The 24,807-nt window shown below is 41.3% G+C and overlaps 1 protein-coding gene across 1 annotated transcript; it reads left to right on the forward strand.

The window, feature by feature from the left end:
- The first annotated feature begins 277 nt into the window (after positions 1 to 277).
- LOC127543364 (procyclic form-specific polypeptide-like) lies at positions 278 to 3,045 on the forward strand. The gene is made up of 2 exons (XM_051969391.1): positions 278 to 1,331; positions 2,114 to 3,045. Exon 2 carries the CDS (start codon positions 2,129 to 2,131, stop codon positions 2,591 to 2,593), a length of 465 nt encoding a protein of 154 aa, XP_051825351.1. The 5' UTR covers positions 278 to 1,331; positions 2,114 to 2,128; the 3' UTR covers positions 2,594 to 3,045.
- The last annotated feature ends 21,762 nt before the right edge of the window (positions 3,046 to 24,807 follow it).

A 24,807-nucleotide genomic window follows, 5' to 3' on the forward strand; every position in this document is an offset into this window, starting at 1 on the left:
GGAAGGGGAGTTAGAGGGGAGATGGAGCAAGTTGGGGTGTGGAAGAATGGTGGAATATTGTCATCCTCCTCCCTTCCCGTTCAGGAATTCTAGTGAAAGAAAAGAAGGGAAAAACCTCCGTCTCCACTTCTTTCAAGGTGTAAGCGTCAGATTCTGAGCCTTCCAGGGACCCCAGGACTGACGCGAGGACATTAAGGGTGTAGGGTGGAGCAGGACTCCATCACCTGATCTCACATTCCCTCCGACCTCTATCCCAGGGTCCTTGACTCCAGGGCCAGCAATCACCTAACGGGGAACCTTGTGAGGATTAGGCTGAAGGAAGAGAAAACCTAGAGAGAGAGGAGGGATGGGGGGAGGGGTAGAGATGGGGGTTGGAAAGACAGGTACAGAAAGATAAAGCGAATGGGACTGGGATTGTTGAGGTAGATAAGTGGAGGAGACACAGAGGAGGAGGGAGAGAGAAGAAAGACAAGGAGGAAGGAAGAGTAGAGAAAACTAGACCCAGAGCCAGGGAAGGAGGAAGAAGAGACGGAGACAGACACAGCAGAGACTGGTACAGAGGGAGGGGAGAGCGGAGACAGAGACAAAGAGAGAGGAGAAAAGAGAGAAAGAAAGAGCAGGAAGAGAGAGAGAAGCTAGGGACTGAGGAAAGAGAGAGACCCCGCTGACGGGGTAACCTGGGCTCCATCGCTACTCTGCCTCCGCTATCCGCGCCGCGTACCCCACTCCACTCCCTCTCGGCTTCGCCGGGTTCCCAGCCCCTCCTCTTTGCCTCCTCCCTCGGTCCCTCCTCCGGCTGGTAAAGCCGAAGTTTCCTGGGCTGGGCTGGGCTGTGCGGCGCGGAGCAGAGCGGAGCGGAGTGGAGCGGAGCAGAGTAGGGAGGCTCCGGAGCTGACAACCGAAGCTCCACGGCATCCTGGCCCCCCGCGCCTCAGCCTGACCACCCGGTCCGCGCCCCAGCTTGACTTCCCAGAGGCCAGACCACAGGTCCCGAGGCTGCGCGTCCGCCTGCCTCGGGAATTGGGAGGCGGGGGGAGGGCGCATCTCTCCGGGAGGCGGAGGAGGTGGGGGCAGGATTGAGCCAGCTTGAGACAGAGACACAGAGACACAGAGAGACAGGGACCGCGAAGGAGCTAGCTAGCGAAGGAGACGCGAAGCGCGCGACACCGCGCGTTAGTCCGGGGCTCTCTCCTAGTGGTTGGTGGATTTACAAAGCTGGAGTCCGGGCGGGCGCTGTCCTGGCTTCCCGGGAAGTGTCTCCGTGCCCTGGTGCGCGGTGAACTGGACGTCACGGCTATGCTCGTGGGGAGCCATCTGGTCGCCGGACCTAGGTGAGGCCTCGAAAGAGCCATTAGGGCACTTAGTCCCGGGTTCGGGACTCAAGACCCCGCAGCTCGACCCCTGCCCGCCCTGCTGTCGACCCGCACTTTCCGCCTCTCTGGAACTTCCCCGAAGCCAGGATCCAACTTGGGGGAGGGGGTGCCTTCTTCCAGAAATCCCCTCCTCCCTCGGTTTTCCAGCTCCCCGTAACCTGGAGGGGCAGTGGGTTAGGGGACCGCAAATGCCCAGTACCCAGCCTGGCCTGGTGGGGCTAAGACTAGGGAAATCAGAGCAGAGGGAAGAACAGAGCGGGTCCTGGGGTACCGGAGAGGAGCTGGGAGGGGGGGCGGTCTAAGAGAGCATTTGCTTTAATACGAAAGACAAAGACGCTGAGGCGGCCGCGGGCGGGGGGCGGCGGTGTGGCACACGCTCCTAGCTCCCAACCCCCGGCGCCCGCCGGCCGGGCCGGCTTTCTGCTCTGGCGGAGTGTCTATGTGGAGAGAAGTCGGGGGAGAGGTGGGAGGGAGTGGGGCGCTGGATGTCCTTAGACTCCATTTCTGCCACCGCCTCCTGGCCCCTAGTTTGTCCTAGGTACTTGGGAATCCCCCCAGCCCCCATCTTCACCCTCAACCCCAGTTCCTCTCCGCTTTGTCCCTCTTTCCCTGCCCTCCCCCCTCCCCGGCTGTCTGGGGCGGGGCCGGCCGGGGGCGGTAGGGGGAGGGGGTAGAGGTGCTGCCCCCCCCCATGGTCAGCGTTGCCTTTGTCGTCCCCCCCTCCCCCTTCCCTCCCGCAGGTGCCGCCCGCGATCATGACTGATGGCGAGAGGAAACAGCCCTTGCAGCCGCTGGCTAGCGACGAGGTCCGGGTGCCCATCGCGTCGGTCCAGGCTGCCCAGCCTGGGGAGGAGGAGGAGGAGGATGCGGCCAGCGGCAGCAAGTCTCTCCAAGGCAGCGTGGCCTCGGGGGCGTCCTCTGCCCGGGAAAGGGAGCAGGAGCGTGAGTGCGCGCCGGAACCGGAGCCGGAGCCGGAGTCGAAGCCGGCGCCCGAGCCCGAACCCGAGCAAGAACCGGAGCCGGAGCTGGGCGCCGCGGATGAGGAGCAAGTCCCCTACCCAGCTCTGGCCGCCACAGTCTTCTTCTGCCTCAAGCAGACTTCGCGGCCGCGGAGCTGGTGCCTCAGACTGGTCTGTAACCCATATCCTTCCCTTCTAGTCCATATGCCCCCTTGGGGCCGCTACTTCATAAAGAGGGGCACACAAGTCTCAGGCTGCTAGGCGCGAAGTGTCCACGGCATCGAAAAGGGAAAGGGGAAAGGTGGGCTGTTCTACCTTCCTTTGGGAAGTGCTGACCCTGTTGCCCTACTCTGCCCTACCCTGCCTTGCCTGGACACCAAGACTCCTTTTTCCTTCCAAGACTTTGCATCCCGGGAGGGACTTACGGGCTTTGGGAGGTACTTGGGAAAGGGTGCAGTTGTGGCTTTTTACGTCTAAATCAGGGAAGTTGGCCTGTGGTTTGGGCAACCCACCTGCCAAGGGAGCTTGGGAAAACTTGGTGTTTCTGAATGACTGGGATGGACTCGAAGCAGTTAGTTACACTTTGTTGTCTCCCAGCATCCCGTTGCTCTGAGTTGTTGGAGACCTTGATTCCCTGGAGCAATATTAGAGAAGCCTGGTCCCTTGATGCCCCTCTCTATTCAGAAGTGCTGTGTTTCGCCAGGGCATTTATAAACTCGATTCTGTGAGAGGAAGCACTAGAAAGGCATAATGTTAACATGATTTTAGCCTTCAAAAACAGGCTATCCAAGTAGGAAAAGGAGAATGTAGTCCCGTTCTTTCCTCTCCACTTCACACTTCTATCTCTTGTTAGAAAACTAGGAAAATTTTGTATTTTATTCTGGGAAAATTTAACGGTTTACCTGCATTTGATTCGGAATCAGTGAAATGAGACTTCTTTAATATTTATTTACCTGGATGACTGCAAAGTCATTAGAGGAGGAGGGGAAAGACCATGTCTCAAAACAGAAGCAGCATTTATTTAAAAGACTACAAGGGGAGGCAGAATATTGACATAAACATGTAAAATTTCTAAGGAAAATTTGCATGTTTCATTTAGCATCAAGAATGGCTATTTGGTAGATAGGTGGCATTGGCTGAGAACCTGTTGTAGTCCACCTGGAATTGTTTAGCTCTAATTTCTACTTCATACTGGAGAGGAGGATAGATCCCTCACTTCCCTTTCCCATCTCCCCAGCTGATTTTATCTTCGACTAAAGAAATGTGTTCTTCTTTTCCAGTTCTTGTAACAAGTGAATTTTGTGAAAATTGAATTTCAGAAAAAATATGAGAAAAATCATGTGTGACACTAGAATTATCTGTCATAATGGTCAGGACATTGATCTTAAGAAGTCAAGCTTTCCAAAGCTTTGACAAATGCTTTATTAAATTACAGAGCTCCAGCCTTATGTAGAGGGGTAATGGGGAAGGGGTTGTGGGAAGATCTATAGATTGAACTATGTATGTTATGAATTCCCTAGGCAGTGAACAGCAGTTTCCAGGCTTAGTAGATCTTCCCAGTATCAGTTCAAGCACCCCCACCCCCACTTTTGCAGCCTTGCATTTCTGAGGCCTGGGTTTATTCAGGCAGCTGTGCCATCGTGGTTGCTAGGGGCGTTGGATGTCTCTCAGTTTTTAGTTTGCACAGAGCTGGAGTGATTTGGTGTTGAGAGCAATAAGGCAGGGGTGAAAAAGCCATCCATGTTTTCCACACTAACTTTCCTTGTCAAAGTTAGGAAGTCAAGAAGAAGTAAGGATAACCAATGTTTGTTTACATTTTCTGAACTTTGTGCATTTTGTTATATAAATATTAAATATAAATGAGAAATCTGAACTTCAAAAAAAGTAATAAAAACTGATGTTTCTCTTTTCTAAAATCCAAACACTGTGTGAATTGGATTTCCCTGGACCTTCTTAGTGACCAGTTTATGAAGCCTGAAGAGAATGTACTGTTAGGATCAAGCTATGTTATATCAAGTAATAAGGACACTGGGTAGTAGGGTTTTTTTTTTGTCTGTGTCCCAAGGGTTCCAAGTATCTAGGGGTTCTGTTAAGTTTGAGTATAATTTATTTTTCTGTAAATGACACTTTACAACCACTCCCTCTGCCCCTATTCCAGACATAAATAGATACCATTTTGTACATGATATAGACCCTCTTTGAGAGGTGGATGCTTCCCCATCAGGCTTCTGTGTCATTGGAAAAGAAAATGGTCCAAGTGCCAGTGTTTGAGAACTAAGGGATAAAAGGCTCTAGGATCTAAATCCAGTACATAAATCTACTAGTTGGGATTAGCCCTTCAAATGAGATCAGGGCCAGCTTTCAATAAATGTCTCCTTAGCTCTTTTTTTTTTTTTTTCATTTGAAGGTATTTATGAAGGAGGGAAAAAAAAAAAAACAACTAAACTGATCATAGGACTAGCTTGTGTCCTGGAGTTCCCCTCTCTCTCTCTCTCTCTCTCTCTCTCTCTCTCTCTCTCTCTCTCTCTCTCTCTCTCTCTCTCTCTCTCTCTCTCTTCCAAATTTCTGGCAGTTCTTTTTGTATGTGTGGGTTTGTTTTGTTTATTCAGTTACGTCAATCTTTGCATCTGAATTTTAGTTTTCTGAAATCTAGCCAGAGAAAAAACATTGTTTGGGGATTGAACTAGAGATTTCTAGCTAGTTTTTGTTGTCATTGTTGTTGTTTTTTTTTTAATATAGGAAGTAGAAATAACAGAAAGGTTATTTTCTTGTGCCTAAGAGGGAAGGAAGGAGTAAAGAGGGAAGGAAGGGAGGGAGGGAGGGAGGAGGGAGGGAGGGAAGAAGGGGAGAAGAAAAGAAAAGAAAAAAGGAGAGAGGAAAAGAAGAAGGGCAAGAAAGATCAAAGGCAAAAAAAAGTAAAAAGGGAGGAAAGGAAAGGGAAGAATGGAAGAATGAAGGACAGATGGAAGGGAAGGAGAAAAAGAAATGAATGGAAGGAAGGAAGAGGGAAAAAAGAGGGAGTAAGGAAAGAAGGAAAAAAGGGAGGGAGGAAGTGAGGGAGTGATGGAAAAAAAGCAGTTTATCTCCAGATATCCAGCTTTCCTAAAACTCCCTAAAGCTCTTGAGATGTGAATTACAATCTGTATAGATTTCATTTGTCTCTTTATAGAAGAGGAAGCAACCATGAGAGTTTAAGAGAAGATAGAGGACCTAACCTAAACATTTCTGCAGAAAATAACAGGGAGCTGCACCTTCCAAAAAAAATTGACTGTAAGGTTCTGGATAGGAATAGGGATGGGCTTTGCGGCTGGGAAATGATGAAGATGGAGTTCCATCACTAGAATAGCAAAGTTCCGTTAGATTAGTCTCCTTTCAGCTTTTACTTCAATACCAGAAACACATAGTCCTTCTTTTATGGCCTATGACAAGGGTCTTCTTCTTAAAAGACCTGTAGGGACAGCACAGAACCTGAATTTAAATTCAATCCTATGTTGAATTTCCATAGTGATTTTTTGATCACTCTGGAAAGGAAAATGAGCATTTGTTATGTGCAGGATTTGAGGGAGTATGAACTCTTTCCATCACTTCAAGAGAATTATTTTTAACCTCATTTGTATTTTCAATTGTCATGGTTCATTCTGGTGCAGATCTTAAAAGGCAATCCCCATTCTTTCATCCCTTTTGCAATCAACACTGTCCTCTTCTATAGATTTCTTTTTCCCCCAATACAACTTTATGCCTTCTTTAAACTTGAACTACTTCTGCTGGTTAGATCTCACTTTGTAAGATCAGCTCAAACCAGAGAATTATTTCGTATTTCAACCTACTGAACTTCTTGGTCTGCCTAGAGAAATGTAAATTCTTAAAAGGGGAGTACTAATTTATTTTGGGTTTTGTATGCCCACCCAACTAGTAACACAGTGGTGGGCATGTAGCAGGAACTTAATACTTACTGAATGAATGAATGATTTTTAATGAATATCAGCCAATACAGATGGAGGCTCTGACCTCCAACAGATGAAAGTTCCAAGTATGTGACTTGAAGTACAGAGGTTAAGGGGAAAAAAATCTAAAAAAAGCAATTGTGGATCTGACAGGTGTAGAGAAGATCAGCTTACAGCAAAGAACTCTAGATCATATTGGGTCCTAATGTATATAGTAAGAGATTCCCTTGTAAATTCTTGGTACTGAGAAGAAAAATGGCCATATGCACAGGCTTGAGAGTTTATACAAGAAAGACTGCATATGCAATTCGTTTTTATTGGTTGTTAGGGAACCTGGAGCTAAACAAGATTTAGAGAAACTTTGATCCACTTTCTAGACAGCTATAGATGCATGGGAAACAATACTGTCTTTGGAATCTTGGTTGGGCATAATATTGGGAGGGGGGGTGGAATCAGATAGCAGAATGGAGAGCCATGATAATCCAATTTGTTTCTTCAGTTTACAAGTTGTAAACCAACTGTACAAATGGAGATGGCCAAAATAGCAACTGGCCTGGGATTGGGAACTGTCCCTGGATTTGACAAAACAGACTGTGTCAGAATGTCACATCTAGCAAGCTGCAGTCTGCTCTTGAATATGAGTAGTGCTTTGAATGGAGAAAGGGTCGCTCTTTAAATAAGTCCTTAACTTTTCACACTTTGTTTCAGGATGGAAAGCATTTTCTAGGAGATGGTGTGGCAACAAAGGACTGTAGTTATTTTGAGTGTGCCTGTCAGTTTAAATAAAATCCAGTGCAAAGAAGCTTCTTAGGGGGGTATCCTTATTGATTTACTTTTTCTTTTTAAAAATATAATTGCAATAGAACTTTTTTGGTGAGTACTGTTGCTCCTACACAGGCCTATTTATAGAGGGAGGTGGGTGGGATTTTGTGTACTGTAGCCTGTCAGGCTGGGTTATGTGAGCTCGGTGGTGGCTCAAGTTTGCCATGTCTCTGTTTTGCACAGAATGCAGCCAGGACAGTTCTATATGAGAGAAAGACTCTTATTAAAGGTAGACTTCATTTCTAGTGACGTCACAGGCAGATCTTGAAGGTAACCTATGCCAGGAACTGTCATTGAATTGTGGGCCCAGACAAACCAGCAGAGGGGGTGGATGAGGGTGCTTGTGATCTTAGGGTAGAGGACAACCTGGGTGATGAGTAGGAGTCTATCTGCCTGCAGTAATGATGAGGAGAAAAGGAGGTTGGACCTGTCATTAGGAAGTGATCTAAGGAACTGAACCCTTTTGGAACCAAAACAAATTCTGTATATACCAAAATGTACATCTTGAAGAAAAGAGCACATGTTGGATTTTGCCTTATAAGCACCCTGGTGAGGCAAGAGATTTGAACGCTTAGTGTAAATAGCAATTAAATCTGTTCTATGTTTTAGTTCATCTTTGAAGAAACACTAAACTTTAGTCCTGACTATTTCCACCCTGATGCCTTCCTCTAATCTTGATCCTAACAATCTTAATAGTAACTCACATTTAGATAGCATGTTGAGGGGTATGGAACATAACAATGTAACTGTCAGGAGAGAATTTTGTAAATATTTGCTAACCTGTAGACTAGGGACTTAAATCAAAAGCATATCTTGATCCTGATCTAACTCCACTTCTAAACCTAATGCCATGAAATATCTTCTACAAGCCAATAAGAAGCCTTATGAGAAGGGTTCACATGATTATCCAACAATCAGATCTTATTCAGCAAGGCTATTGAAGTTTTAGCCTTACTTTTCTATAGGGTTGGGATTGAATTTGCTATGGGTGATGCTGAATGAGGGACTCCACATTGCTTAAGTTCTTATTCATTCTTTTGGTAAGTATTTATTAGGCACTTCCTGTTTGTAGCACTGTGTCAGGTCTTAAGGATGAAAAGACAAAAATGAAACATTCTGTCTCCCAACAAATAGAAAATGTTAAGGATTCATCTTGCCTACTGGCTGATAACAAGAGTTGTGCAGCAATGGGACAAAGTGCTTTGAGAGACAATCAGTTCCTCATAAAACCTTCATGAGGATGACCTTTGGTTAGAAATTTCATAGCAGGGCTTCATGCTTTAGGTTGACATTGGATTAGATGATGGCTGTGGCCCCTTTTCCTGTTAAGTACTGTTGCATTCAAAGAGAATCTTTCATAATGAATAAAAACTTTGTTTCTCACATCCTGACCAGAACATTGAAACTGAAAATGGTGCCACTGTGGACTCCAGTACCAAATACTGCTTAAGCTGAGTCCAGGATAGGCTATTTCAGTGAATAATTATAGAAAAAAAGCCGTGAGATCAAAATGGAAGACTTGGTATTTATCACTGACATCAATTCAGTAGTTTCTTTCGTTTTTGTCCCACATATAGCTGAAGATGGTTGCTGTATCTATCCCACCAGATACAATCTATCTAATCTGAGAGATACAGTTGAATTGGGCTCTACTGTGAAAATTCTGTTTGAAAATGAGCGGGGGATACCCACCTGTTAAAAAAAAAAAGTGATTGGATTTGATAGTCTATTAGTGTCTCTACTAGCTCTAAAGTTCTAGCTCTAAAAATTAGCTTAAAAAGTAAGAATCTAGCCTATGAAGCTGCAGAAAGCCAGAACTAGAAATAATCTCAAAGATTATCTAGTCCAATCCCCACATTTTACTGAAAAAAAAACTGAAGTACAGAGAAGGGAACTTAACTGGCCCAAGACCTAATGAATCTGTGATAGCACTGCAACTTGAATTTTGAGTTACTCATCACTGAGGCTGGATGATAATCTATCGGCAGTATTAAAGAGTTGAATCCCAATTTAAATAAGTAGGAGTTGAACTAGGTAACCTCTGATGCCACTTACAACTTTAAGATTTTGTGACTCTAAACCCAGTATGTCGTTATGGACAGAGTACTGGACTTAAATGGATTTAAAATATGGATTTAAATCTTGCCCCTGGTGATTACTCTCCCTGGGACCTTTGCCATCTATTTCACCTTACTTGGCCACAGTTTCCTCATCTGTTAAATTAAGGATTCCTCATCTGTTAAATAAGAACTAGATCCAAAGTTCTTTCCAGCTTGAAATCTTTAAGATCTCTGGGGAGGTACCTGCTCTTTGAAGAAGGTATCTCTGAGTCAGTCTCTTGGTGAGTCCCCTCCCGGCAGGGACTCTGCGGGAGCTCAATCTGGATTGGTAGTTTGTATTCATCTCTCCTCCTGGGACCTGTAGCAGCATCTTCAATGAGAAGTGAAAGGGAGCTGAGTCTAATGACTGGTTCCTCTTTATTTCTTCTGACTAGAAAGAAAAAGAAAGTGGTTACAAAGGAGTTTATGTTCATTTCTAGCTCCAAAACCACAGACTATCTTTTTTTTTTTTTTACCTAAGCTTCATTGGACATCACAAGATAGGAAAAGAGGCATCCAGTGACCAAAGCTTCTGGTAAATTTGTCTTCAGTTGCTGAAAATGCCAGTCTTTTGGTCCAATTAGTCTGTGCATCATTAGTGTATAGGGCAGTGGTCAGTTTTAAGGGAAGAGAAAAGCAGGACTAATCTTACACAGAAGCAAAGAATGGTTCTCTATTCTGGCCTTACATAGATTACATACATTTCTAGATAGAACTAGAATTCTGTCATCAATTTAGACCTTCCCTTAAAATGGTGCTCTCTCTAGATTCTTCTTTTATTTTTTAAAGCATTTTATTGAGATACTTTGTTTTCATAAAATCTTCATTTCTGAATATATTTTCCCCCAACCCTTTGCCCAGCCAGGGAACCCTTGCGGGGCAACAAAGGTGGTTCAATACATAGATCCTTGGCGTTGGAATTAAGAAGACCTAAATTCAAAATCAGCCTCAAACACTTACTTGTTATATGACCTTGAGCAAGTCATTTAACCTCTGTCTGCCTCAGTTTCCTCATCTGTGAAATAAGGATAATAATAGCACTTACCTTTCAAGGTTGTTGTGAGAATCAAATGAGAGAATATTTGGAAAGTGCTTAGCACAGTGTCTGACACATAGGAAGTGCTATATAAATATCAACTATTATTTACATAATTGATGTTGGAAGAAGCAATAAAAATAAATTTAAAAAAACAGAAGCAGTTCAGCAAAATCATTCAAAAATTCTCTTCAGGAGACTGGTTCACAGACACTTGTGGAACATTCCCCCAAGTGACCCAATGGCTTTTGGAATTCCTATTAATCTTCACAAGAAGGTGGAGAATAAATAACTTCTTTGTTTTTTGTTGGAATAGGGCTAGTCCATAACAACAGTATTCAGCTCTGAGACAGGTAAGTCTGCTGTATGAATATCTTATTTTAAAATACGAATTTGTGAGGAAAAAATGCCTTATACTTTGGGATGGATGTGTATATTAGTGCCTCTCCTTACTGAAATGCTGTGCTTGGAAAGACACAGACACAGGAAGTAGGGTTATGAGAGAAAAGGAGGGTAAGGTGACTCAAAGCCATATCCTGTGAGAAAAGTTTTTTGTTTTTCCTATGGAATTGTGGAAGTTTAGCCTGAGGAAAAGAAAGCAGAAGAATTTGGATCCCTGAGCAACATTATGCAGTAGAAACCATGCTAGATTTGGAATCAGAGGAGCTAGTTTGCAGATTTATTAGTTGTGTGACTTTTGGCAAATCACCTCCCTGAATCTCAGTTCTTCATTTGTAAAATAAGTTATGCAGGGTCAAGGTAAAGGAATGGTCCACATTCATGATTCTATTACATTCAAATATCTGAAGATTGCTGTCACAGAGAAGAAAAATTTTGCTCTTTAGGAATCCAGGGTGTGAGGAAAGATGGAGAAGTAGAATCCAATGAATAGCATCTCAGGTAGTTTGGGTTCTAAGGAGGAGGTTAGGGGAGCTTCCTCACTATTCCTGCCCAGCAATTGAGTAGACCACCATGTGAGACAGTGAGCTCCTTGTCACTAGAAGTATTCAAACAGAAACTAGAGGATCACCGATTGCAGATATTGTAGAGAGAACCTCTGCACTGTTTGTGGAGTTGGGTTAGATGACCACTTGGAGCTTTTTTAGTTCTAAGATCCTACTTCTGGAATTGAATTTTCCTATAATTCTAAAGTACAACTAAAGTCCTGTATCCATTTATTCCTATGTATCTTTGTGGCTTTAATTTAGGGATTGGCAGTCCTTTGAAAGGAAAGAATGTGCCAAGCTATGGACCACCTGCCTTTTTGGCATATTAGGGCCCATGTGGGAATGATGAGCCAAGGGATTACTAATGGCATCAAGGAATGGTAATCTCAGACCACTTGCCTTGAATCCTAAGGGGAACATTTGAGTGTGGGGGTCAGACTTGTGAAGCAGGACAGGCTGAGCTCCTGCTGACTAACTTGTGAGTTGGATGGGAATCTAAGCCAGCTGCTGAATCCTCCTGGCAGCAGAGAGGGGGTCATTGTTGTGGCACCTGTTCTACACGCCAAGAAATTTGACCTGTATGTTACAGGTTGCCAACCCATGGCTCAAGGAAGTTCTCTTATCTGAATTGTGTGTACACATGGAGGTGATTTGTTCTGTCTGGTAAGCTCCTGTCCAGAGCTGCTTTTTACTTGCCTGTGTGTGGTCAGGGCTAAAGACTGACCCAACTAAATTCTGCCTTAGGGTAGGACAGCATTCCATTCTATTCTATTCATTTCAGTTCATTTTTATATTCATTCAAAAACAACAAAAAGAAGCCAGGTTAGCAAAGCATGTGTTAGGCACCAAAGGGAGTAGATAATTTATTAAGTCCATTTTCCTACCTTCTTACATTTGTAGTTAAGTAGGATGATAAGCCACAAGCTTCTATAATGATTTTGTTATTGTTATTATTCACTCATATCTGGCTCTTGTGACCCCATTTGGGCTTTTCTTGGCAAAGATAACTGGAGCGGTTTGCCATTTCCTTCTCCAACCTATAATGATAGCTCATGGTGTTATAAAAGTATATTAGAAAAGGGAAAAGAACTTACACATGCAAAAATGTTTGTGGCAGCCCTTTTTGTAGTGGCAAGAAACTGGAAACTGAGTGGATGCCCCTCAGTTGGAGAATGGCTGAATAAATTATGGTATATGAATGTTATGGAATATTATTGTTCTGTAAGAAACAATCTGTAGGATGATTTCAGAGAGGCCTGGAGAGACTTACATGAACTGATGCTGAGTGAAATAAGTAGAACCAGGAGATCATTATACACTGTAACAACAAAATTATGCAATGATCAATTCTGATAGACATGGCTCTTTTCAACAATAAGATGATTCAGACCAGTTCCAATGGGTTTTGTGATGGAGAGAGGCATCTACACCCAGAGAGGACTGTGGGGACTGAGAGTGGATCACAATAGAGTATTTTCACTTTTTGTTATAGTTTGTTTGCATTTTGTTTTCCTTCTCATTTTTTCCTTTTTGATCTTATTTTTCTTATTCAGAATGACAACTGTGGAAACATGTATAGAAGAATTGAACATGTTTAACATATATTATATTACTTGCCATCTGGGGAGAGGGTGGGGGGAAGGGAGGAAGAAAAGAGAGGTTTTGCAAGGGTAAATGTTGAAAACTATGCATATGTTTTGAAAATAAAAAGCTTTTTTAAAAAGTATATTCAAAAGGTGAAGACAACATGAGGTAACTACCCACAAGTAAAATCAGCCTGGGGTTTATGGAAAAAATGTAGAATAATGGTAAATCCAGGATTTGGAGTCTGAAAATCCTCGGTTAGCTATGTGATTTTGAACAAGTCACTTCCCTTTTTCAGGTCCTTCCTTTGTAAAATGGTTGGGTTTGATGCCTTCTATGATCCTTTCTAGCTTGAAATATTTTACAATTCTATGATGTGTAATTGGTGGGGACTGTGAGTGTGTGTGAATGTATATGTATGTAGAGCATGCAGAGAGGGCAAGATATTCTTGAATTGTACTTCTTCCTCTTCCTGAAGATACTTTGACTCCTGCCCTTAGTAAATGAAAAGTGTTTACTGGATTTGGCTTCAAGTTATGTTGTGAGACTTGGGAGATATAACCAGACTTCTGAAGCATAGATGTATTTTCATATACGAGAACAACAATCAGGTCTGAAAGCTGTTTTTAAACAAATGCTTTTTAGTTTTGCCACAGTCAGTAAGTAGCTTCTCTTCCAAGATAGGGAAGGGCTTGAGATGCAGTGGCCCAGGGAGGGAAATTGCCAGGTTCAAATTGCCCCATTGATCCTACCTGTCTTTGGGGAATTTCCTCTTTCAAGTGCAAGTATTTCCTGAGCCCTCATTCTTTGTAGGTCTTGTCTATGCTCAGTACTTTAGAGATAGAGGAGGACACTTCGATCCTGCTTTTAACTAGTTAATCTGGATCTTTGGAGTGCTTATCTCTAACAAGCCTTCAATTTGTCCCAGAAGAATTACTTCTAAAATCTAAGGCAGAGGTTCTCAAAGTTTGGGGGCTTAGGATGCTATTACACTCCTAATAATTGAGGACCCCAAGAGTTGCATGTGAATTATTGATATCATTTATCATATTAGACATGAAAACTTATGATTTAAAAAACATTTATTAACTCATCTAAATAAAATAATAAAACCATTAAATGTTAGTTTAAATAAACTATTTTTTGAAAAATAAATAGTGGCATTGTTTTATATATTTTTGCCTATCTGTAATATCTGGCTTAATAGAAGACATCTGGATTCTCATCTGCTTCTGCATTTAGTACATGTTGTTTTGGTTCAAATAGTGAAGAAATTTGATTCTCAAATATATTTAGTTAGGAACAAATAGGCAAATAATGCAATATTATGAAAATAGTTTTTAACCTTTTGGACCCCCGGAAAGGAGCTCTAGCCTAACCACACTTTGAGAATCGCTAAAGGAGAGATTTTGTTCAATACCTTTGAGCTCTAAGTTTTGAGAATGTGATCATGTTCTTTGGCCATTTCCTTTTTGGCATTATGATAAGTAGGTATTCATGGTACTTAGTCTCTGAGATGCCAGTAGTGAGCTCCTAGCTGGACAATCTATCAGTCTAGCAAAGAGATTTGCATTTATCTAGTTACCCTAGGACTAAACACTGGGGCAATGCCATAAGAGTTTGGGATTCTCTGTCTTTAGCTTATGTGTTTAGAAGCCTTGAGGTAATTTAACGATGAGTTCCATAAAATAATTAAGGCAGATTTGCTATGCTTGCTGATCTGGCTTTTGGGTTTTCATTTCTTAAAAAGCTTCTTTGTGCTCATTTTCTATTTGGTATTTTGGCTCTCTAGAGGCAAAATCAGGTGTGAAAATGCTAAAAGCTTCCTTTCCTTGGATAATCTTCTTTAAACTTCAGAAATAATGGACACATTCATTAATAGCCCAGGAAGTCCACCGAATTGTATCTTCCCTTCTGGTCCAAAGCACACTGACATACTTTTCATTCAGAAAATTTACTAATTTTTGTGTTTTAGACTCTTAGAAGATGAAATTCAAGATTTGGAAATATCCTTATAAGTCATCAAATCCAATCACTTCCTGAAGTCTCTTCTACAATATTCCTTCGAGTGTCATTCAGCAGCTGTCTAAACACCATTAGTGACAGGAAACTCACTACCAATTAGCCCACTTTGGTTTTGGACTTTATTAACTATTAGTCTGGTGCAGATGGTACAATAGATAGAACATTGGACCTGGAGTCAGGAAAATTCATCTTTCTGAATTCAAATCTGGTCTCAGATACTTACTAGCTGTGTGACTGTAGGCAAGCCATTTAACTCTGTTTGCTTCAGGTTTCCTCATCTGTAGAAAGAGCTGGAGTAAGAAGTGACAAATCACTGCATTACCTCTGCCAAGAAATCCTCAAATATGGTCACGAAGAGTTGGACACAACTAAAATGACTGAACAACACAATTGTTAGGTGATGAAGGAATTGCAGTGATCTGAATTCTTTCTCTGTCACCCATTCATTCTAGCTTTCCCTTTACCACATAATAGTCCTGCAAGGCATGGTATAGTGGAAAGGGACTTTTGACTCATTCAAATTCCTTTTCTATTCTTACTATATACCAGGGAGACTTTGGTCAAGTCACTGAAACTCTTAATCATCAGGTTCCTCATCTGGAATTCTCCTTTCTAGTATCCACATAATCGCTGACCTGAAGTATCTGAAAGGCTTTTAGATCATAGGTAAAGGCTGTTCCTCCCCTTTCTGAGTGAGGTTTGAACAGTAGTCAATGAGTCAACTTGAATTTATTAAGCACCTGCTATGTATCAGGCACTGAGTGTTTGCTAAATACTAGGGATCCAAAGAAAGGGGAACAAAAAAATTCTCTACTTTCAAGAACCTCACAGCCTAATGTGGGAGACAACATGCAAATAACTACAATCAAAATCCATATATAATAAGCTGGACATAATGAAGAGAGAAAAAAGGCTAGAATTAAGGGGGATTGGGAAAGGTTTCCTATAGAAAGTAAGAATTTAACCATAGTTTGAAGAAAATCAGGAATAAGAAAAGAAGAGGGAGGGCATGGAATATAGCAAGTTTAAAATGTCCAGAATCAGGAAATAGTGGATCTTGTTCAAGAAAGAACAAGGCCAGTGTCATTGGAGTACATTGAGAGGCATAAGACAGAAGAATAGAAAGTAGAGGGAAGGCAAAGGTGGGGGAAAATGCCAGGTTATTAAGTGTTTTAAATTCAGAGTATTTTATATTTGATCATGGTAGTGATGGAGAGCCATTAGAATTTATTGAGTAGGGGCAAAGTGACATGGGAAGATCTGTGCTTTAGTAAGATTACTGTGATGACCAAGTGAAGAACTATAATGTGTATGTGCCATGACAATTCTTTTCTTTATAACCAATATATTCCTTTATAACCAATTATTTTCTATCCTAGCATTCCCCATCCTGGTCTGCCTTCTCTTCATGTACTCCTGTTTTTCAGTGACTTTTCTAAAGTATGGTTCCCAGAACTCAACACATTTCTCTATATATTTTAAGGAGATCAGGACAGAAGACAACAGGATTCTCACTTCCCTTGTTCTGAACTTGGTTCTTCTAATAACTTTTGAATCATTGCTTCATAATGATTCACACTGACCTTGGAACTCACTAGAAACCCCTGGATCTTTTTTCCCCTTGAAAAAATGGTGACTTTACTTCTCCCATCCTCTACATAAGCAGTTGGTTTTTGGGGCTGTGCATTCATTGCTACTACATTTCAAAGTGGATGTTAGATAATAAGGTCAATCAGGATCGAGCCAGCTGTTGGGAAGCATATAACAAAGAACAAGCAGCTGCTCTCTCCAAGACACAATTCCAGAATGCAGAAGAAATCATTGACAATTAAGAAACCAGGTCAGAATTTACTAGAAAAAGCAAAAAGGAAACGTTTTCTGATTTTTTTGCTTCTCATCTTCACTTAGAACCCTTTAGCACTACTATGTACATATTGTGGAAGAGAAAACATATTGCTGAAGGCCTCTTTTGAATATAAGTAAAAAACCTCCTTTATTGGTTACAGTCACATGCTAGAGTTTGTCTCTGTAATTCTTTAAAGGGACAAAAAGAACAGTATGTATAACATGAAACATGAAGAAACTGAGGACCAAGACTACACAGCTAGTGCAGAATACTAAGGCAGCTGCAGGATTGATTCCACTGGACCATTGCTTTAGACTTGGAAGGACCTTAGAGGCTTACTAGCCTTTTTTTTTTTTTTTTTTTTACAATTGAATAAACTAAGTCCTAAAGAGGTGTGTCTATAAGGTAGTAAATGGCAGAATGATTCACATCAGACCCTCTGATTCCAGATTCAGCACTCTTACAATCACACTTAAATCATTTCCCCAGATTTTTTTTTTCACCAGCACAGTGAAAAAAAACATTTCCATATGGAATAAGGGACCAAGCATTTATTAAAGGTCTACTTTGTACCAACCATTGTGCTAAGTGCTTGCAAATATCACCTAATTTGACACAACAACCCTGGGATGGATGTACTATTATTAGTCCCATTTTGCAGATGAGAAACTGAGGCAGACAAATATTAAATGACTTGCCTTGAGTCATACAGCTAGTAAATTTCTGAGGTAGAATTTTAACTCAAACCTTCCAGAGTCCAAGACCAACCCCATCTAGCTTCGTCTAGGTGCTTATACTTTCACAGCATTTGCCCTGAGAGGCAACTTGAAGTAGTCAAGAATGAACTGAATTTTGTGTTAGGAAAACTTGTTTCTGATGTATAATGACTATGTTGTCCTAGATGAGATACTTAAAGTCTTAGTGCCCGAGGCAGCTATAAATTGCACAACAATTGCTCACCTGAATTTATAGATGTTTTCCTCCCTGAATTCCTTATATACATGAAACCAGAGATCTAGTCTCCCCATCTCTTACCTCTGACTAAAAATATTTAAACAGTAAACCAAACAAATCAATCCAAAAAGCACCTTTCAGATACGAACAGCACATTCAGTTGTTAGATACTTCTGGCAAAAGCAAAGGGTTTCATGGTAACATCAATAGAGGGGCTCAACCTTCTCTTTGTGACTGCTACTGCAGAGTAGCAAGAAGACTAGCTCCAGAGTTGGAACAGCTGGGTTCACATTCCCCCTTTGCCACTTACTAGCTATATGACCTTGTCCAAATCTTTGTTTCCTTCTCCGTAAAAAAGGCATGGTTGAACTAGATTTAAGCCTGCTTTCAGCTCTAATTCATGATTACTTTCTAGTGATGGACAGAGGATGCCATTCTATAGAATCTGTCACGTATTCAATTTAATTGAACAAAATTGTATAAATTGCTTATTGTGTTTGAGGGCAAAATTCAAGGATGAAATACTTGTAGGGATACCTTAAGACCCAGATACCAATGACTTGACTAAAGATCAGAATAAAGATCAAATGAGACCTTAGAATAGGGAGGACTTCATGGAGGAGATGGCACCCTGAGCTGGGTTTCCATAAGGGGAAAGATTTCGACAGATTGAAATGGCGGAAGATCGTTTCAGAAAAGAGACCTAAGAATTCAGAATAGTAACAAAGAGTTTGAGAGGATGCATAGCTTGAATGGAAGGGAATGGTAAGAGCTAAGGCTCTAGTCTGGAGTCAGACTAGAGAAGTCTTTGAATGTCGAGTGTTTATATTTTATTCAACAGGTTATGGAGAGCTTACCCAAGATTTTTGAGTAGTAAAGTGATGCTAAAATAGTAGTTTATTAGGAAGCTTAATCAGGCAGCATATCCAAGATGGAATAGAAGAGTAGGGAGAAATGATTGAATGGCCCAGACACTTGCCAGCTTCTCCCTTTGGCCTGGAGAGAACTGAGATATCTCCAAGGTTCCCACCTGTTTCCAAACTCCTCAGGAAAAAAGTGGCCTTCCCTTACTTAGATTCTTGGGTCTGGTCCCAGGCGCTGCTGGACCCTGGCAATTTCATTCTTGGGTTTCTTGGTATTTCTCCCATGTAAATATATTGAGGAAGCAGCTGTGGGCAGAGATTCGACTCCTGGCATATAGGAGAATACCTGGCATTGGCTGAGCTTTCACAAAAGGTTTTGATTAACACCATGTGAATGGCACAGGGTGTGAGTTCACCTTACACTCATGGGTTCATAAGCTCCTCTTTCCTCCATATAGATGTCTATTTTAGGCCCCCAAGGATGGGTAATTTATGATGCTGAATCTTTCCAACAGCTAATGCTAATGGCTGGAGAATGAGATCCTAAGAAAAAGGCAGGAATTCAGCTGAGTTCCTATTAGTTATAGATGTCAGGTTGGAAACTCTCTATGTAAAACGATCAAAGTTTACAAGATTTGGCTTAGACCCAATTCCTTCCACATCTGCTCTGGGCTCAGAACAGGGGAGAAAGAAGAAAAGCTTACTGGGGGATTGGTTAGGACAAAGGAAAATTTGTTATCTTCGCCTTTTCTTTTCTTGATTCTCAGCTCCTAAGATGACCAGGCTAGCAAGTCAGAAGCAAGGAAGGTATAGGACTCAGCACAAGGCAGGGATGGCAATGGTTCAGGAGAGCAGATTTAAACCTAGAAAGACCTTAGAATTCAACTAATCTAAGTCCATCATTTTAAAGATAATAATAATAACTAGCAACGTGCTTTCTGTATCAACAGCCTTGGGCCACTCTGTTTTTTTAGTAGTTGTCTCACTTTGTGACCCCATTTGGGTTTTTTTGGGCTAAGATACTGAAGTGGTTTGCCATTTCTTTCTCCAGCTCATTTTACAGATGAGGAAACTGAAGCAAACAGTTAAGTAGCTTGTCCAGGGAACTAGTGTCTGAGGCTAGGCCTCTATCATTACGTTACATTTAGCTGCCCCAAGTGTGACTCTAGAAAAGTCACTTAATCTCTGTTTGACTCAGTTTCCTCAACTGTAAAATGATAATCATAATAATATCTACCTCCCAGGATTGTGATGGGGCTCAAATAAGATAATAGTTATAAAACACTTAGCGTAGCATATGGCACATAGTGGCTACTATAAATTACTATGATTATCACTCTTAGTACCAACTACTCCTGGAGTGTTTGACTTGCTCCAAGGAGCTAATCAGCTAGTTTGCTGCATCCCTTCTATGTGCCCCGCACTGTGCAGTATTGGGTACTCAGAATAAGAAAAGGAGGCAGGACTCACCTTTGGCTTAATGTATTAATATATAACCAGTTAACTGTATGCAGCCCTGGGCTCTCCCCTGTGTAGAGAGACTTCCCTTGATTGCCCAAGGGGAGCCAGTACGCTAATCCAGGGATCTCCAACTGGAGCTTTTATTTGTTCTAAGTAGATAGCACTCATCTATTTGCACTTCTGCTATCTAAATCTCTGTTTTTCTTCATAAAGACATGTGTACCCAATTATATTCTCATCTGAACAAATACTAGTCAACATTTATAAAAGGCTTTACCGTTTGCCAAGTACTTTGCATATATTACTTTATTTGAGCCTTACAACAAAGGTAGGTGCTACAGGTTTTATTATCCCCATTTTACAGATGAGAAAATCTCAGAAATGCCCATGGTCACACAGATAGTGTCAGAGATGGGTTTTGAACCAGAGGTTTTCTGAGTTTGGATTCAAAACTATCAAGTACATCACGCTTGCTACTTTGCTAAGGATTTCATAATATGATTCAGAAAGCTGCTAGTAACTACAAGCAGTGGTCATGGGTTAGAGATCCCTGATGTAAGCTGGTCTCATGCCTCTGAACCCATGGATGCAGACAGTGAAGAAGAAATAGATGTGGATATATTTACATCATATTAAAGACCTATCTCCATTTATTGGGAAGCATTTACTCAGTGCCTTTCATCCTGAGCCATCTCCAGTCCTCTTGACCCAGATGGTTCTGGAGGAGAAACTGAGGCAGGGAACCTTGCCCAGCCCTTAAGTCCAATTCACTTTCGTGTCACAGCATCACCTCCCTGATGTCATGGTGTCCTTGATGAACGAAGGACAAAAAACAACAATATATATGCCGGTATTCTGGGAGGTTCTAGGGAAGAAACAGGCCCTGTCCTCAGAGAGTTTACATTCTTTCTATGGGCAGGCTTTCTTTCTGATTAACTGGTGGGATTCTTTTGATGGTGCACTCACAAAAAGTCTTCTATCCTTCCTAGTTATCCTTCTGAAGCCCAAGAGGATCTGGAGCACTTTCTTGACAACTCTAACCTTAATAGATCTTTGAATACTTAATAATACTTATTTGGACTATATACTGTACATTGGGGGGAAAGGAATTCAGAATTGAGATTTTACCAGAGTAGGGAATTAAGTCTCCACTAATGCAGACCAGGAACTCCTCTTTCATTCAAAGTTTTTGTTACTTCCCTGGGATCCCTGAGAGATTGGGGATTCCCAATGTCTAAAATGCTTTCACTCCTTATCTTCACTTTCTGATTTGCCTAGTTTCCTTCAAATCCCAACTAAAATCTCATCTTCTTTAGGAAGCCTTTCCCAATCCTCCTTAATTCTAGTGCTTTCACTCTGATGATTATTTCCAATAGTTTATGAGATTGTCTTTTATCTTTATTTGTATCCCCACCATTTAACAACATCTATTAAGGATTTAATAGATATTTAGTGACTGACAAAGGTTTGACTTGAAAGCAGGTCTCGAAACCAAGGTTATCTCTCTATCCACTATGTACACTAATCTTAATTACTCAATGGTTTGTTCTCTAGGGAAGAAGAAGAAAAAAAATAAGCATTTATATAGTATGATTTACAAATATTTTCTCATTTAATCTTACAATCCTAGGAAATAGATGCTATTATTATCCTTATTTTATAGATGAAGAAACTGAAGCAATTGGAAAGTGACTTGCCCAGTGATACACAGCTAGTGTTTGAAGCACTATTTGAACTCAAGTCTTGCTGACTCCAGGCCTAGTGCTCCATCCATTGGGCACATCCAGTTGCCTATAGTTGGTCTGTGTGTAAGTTTTGTGTCTAGCCAGCCTTTGAACTCCTCAAGAGCAGGCACTATATCTTGAAACTCATAGAATAGCAGGATTTGTCAAAAATCTTTTATTTTAATTCTCCCATTTTATAGAAGAGAAGATCAAGGTTCCATAAAAGGAAGGAACTTGTCCATAGTGTGTCCATAGTAGAGGGTAGGATTCTTTTTTTTTAAATGATAGCTTTTTATTGACAGAACATATGCATGGATAATTTTTACAACCATGTCCCTTGCACTTACTTCTGTTCCAACTTTTCCCTTCTCTCCCTCCACCCCCTCCCATAAATGGCAAGCAGTCTTATGCATGTTAAACATATTAAAGTATATCCTAGATACAATATATGTGTGCAGAACTGAACATTTCTCTTGTTGGACAAAAAAAAATTGGATTCAGAAGGTAAAAATAACTTGGGAAGAAAAACAAAAAATGCAAGTAATCCACATTCATTTCCCAATGTTACTTCTCTGGGTGTAGCTGATTCTGTTCATCATTGATCAATTGGAACTGAATTAGATCTTCTCTTTGTCAAAGATATCCACTTGACTATCAGCCCCAGACTTATTTGTGTTTATCACAGTCTTCACTGTCACTTCACATATAACAACATAAGTCTGTAATGTAACAATCATTTAGGATGTGCTTGTTGAAAGACAGGTTGGCAAAAGTTAGCTGTCTTTTCCATCGACTCCTTGAGTGACTCTTTGTCTGTGACATGGTATAAAGCTGATTGGATAAATGTGGTCTCTCCAGGGGCTGATACCCTTGGCACTCTAGAAATACCAGTTGTGACTCTTGTAAAAATAGCCACCAAATGTATCTACACTCATATATAATTTTGTTCTTCAGTGTTTCTAAATAATCAGAGATTTGCAAATCTCAGGGCTTATCTAGCTTCTTAAACTGTGGATGATGACTCCATATGGGCTCTTGTCACTGACTGTGGAGACTGAAAAATTATGATTTATTATTGGTAAATGTTTGATTTGGATGCCTTTTTTATAAATACCTTTATGCGCAGGGTCACATAAAAATTTCTTAGGCGAAAATAGGTCGTGAATGGAAAAAGTTTAAGAAGCCTCATTTTACACATAAGGATAATATTAAGTTACTTTTTTTTGACACTCAGGGAGACTTCGGTACTTTGGGAGTACTTTCCTTCCAATAAGCCTGTGAGGGAGGTATTGGCCTGAACTTGTGATTTCATCATGATAGAGAACACTGAGTGTGGAAATTCCTTCCAACAATGCACATTGGCAATGAGACTACAGCTTCTAGTCTTAGACAGGAGTTCTTAACTTGGGCTCCTTGTCAATCCATAGATTTCAAGAGCTTTGTGAACTTGGATGGAAAAACTTTCCTTTATCCTAATTTAACTGATTTCCTTTTGAATTTTATTTTGTGCAATTTAAATATTATTCTAAGAAATGTTTAGATTGCTAGATTGAGAAAGGAGTCCGTGAAATACAGAAAAAGGCTGAGAATTCTCATCTTCAAGGGGTTGCCATTTTATCAAAAGTTGAACTTGAATTTTCATTTTCCTGATTCCTAGGTCAGCATCTCTATGATGCCATGCTGACTAGGCAGTGGCACACCAAGTGTTTCTATACCAGAATTTCCTTACAGTGATACACTTATAATTCCAGGCCAAATATTAACTCTCTCACAGGGATATTAGGAGAAAAAATGTTAATGTGTAGTCATTCTTTATCTTTGTCTCTGTCTCTGTTTCTCTCTCTTTCCCTCCCTCCCTCCCTCCCTCTTCTCTGTCTCTCTCTCTCTGTCTCTCTCTTTCTCTCTGTCTCTGTCTCTGTTTCTCTCTCTTTCCCTCCCTCCCTCCCTCCCTCTTCTCTGTCTCTCTCTCTCTGTCTCTCTCTTTCTCTCTGTCTCTGTCTCTCTCTCTCTGTCTCTCTCTCTCTCTCTCTCTATCTCTCTCTCTCTCTCTCTCTCTCTCTCTCTCCTCTCTCTCTCTCTCTCTCTCTCTCTCTCTCACACACACACACACACACACACACACACACACACACACACACACTTTTACACAAAATATTCCCCAAGAATGGAAGTTGGGGAGTTAGTGGCAGAGCCAGGATCTAAGTGAGATGTTCTGAGGGTTTTGGACTCCTAATCCCATCTTCTTTTACCATTTGAAGTGGGTCTCAAATATTTTTCCTTTAACCTATTGGAAATATAGGGTCATGGCAGGTGGAAGTGCTGATTGCCAAATGCTATAGGGCTGCCTTATGCCCCTGGATTCTAGGGAAAAAGAGAAAATTCTAATCTAATCTAATTAATCAGAAATTGTAGTGGGAGGGGGAGGAGGATAAAAGGAAATCTATTTGTAAAGGGTTTGTTGCATGGGCTCAACTTTGCCTTTCAGAGGGACATCCAGGAAGGAATGTGTCAAGTTTTCTGATTTTCTTGTGCTGTTATAGCCAACCTGTCAAACATTCCCTGGATGAATTTAAACCAGCCCTCCTATCTACAGTGCTTCAAGAAAGACCAAACCCTGCCTGCAAGTGTTCAAGGTCATGCAAGAAATATGTTACCTCTATTTAGACAGATGTTGAGAGAGAGCTCTAATCCAGATTTTTCAGTGGATTCTAAAGGTAGCAGCTGGCTTTCCTGCCAATCCTTTGATCCTGCCTTGAGAACACCCTTTGGGTTGGAGGAAGAGAACAGTCATCCTTTTCACATGTAAGCTGCTACTTAACTTGGTGGCACTAAAAGGGAATTATTCCCTACTCCTGCCAGCGAATGCTTGTAACAAAACCCAATCCAGCTTAAAGTCAAATAGGACAAAATTCAATTTCCAAGCCAGGGATCAAAGACTATTGGACTAGACAAGGATGGATTGGAAGCAAAATGGATGTGTTATCTTAAACTTCTGGTGTAACTTAGGGAATGGATCCTGTTCACCCATAAAAAGATATCAGAAGCGTTTGTGGATCCTTGTTTTCCCAGAGAAAGTTCTGACAAAATTCAGTCAGAGGAATATATTTTCTCTTGATTTAATTCACAATTATTTGCCCCTCTGCATTTTTCAGAGCCCTTTCAGAGGCATT

This window comes from Antechinus flavipes, chromosome 1 (genome assembly GCF_016432865.1).
Source record: "Antechinus flavipes isolate AdamAnt ecotype Samford, QLD, Australia chromosome 1, AdamAnt_v2, whole genome shotgun sequence".
Classification (NCBI taxonomy): domain Eukaryota; kingdom Metazoa; phylum Chordata; class Mammalia; order Dasyuromorphia; family Dasyuridae; genus Antechinus; species Antechinus flavipes.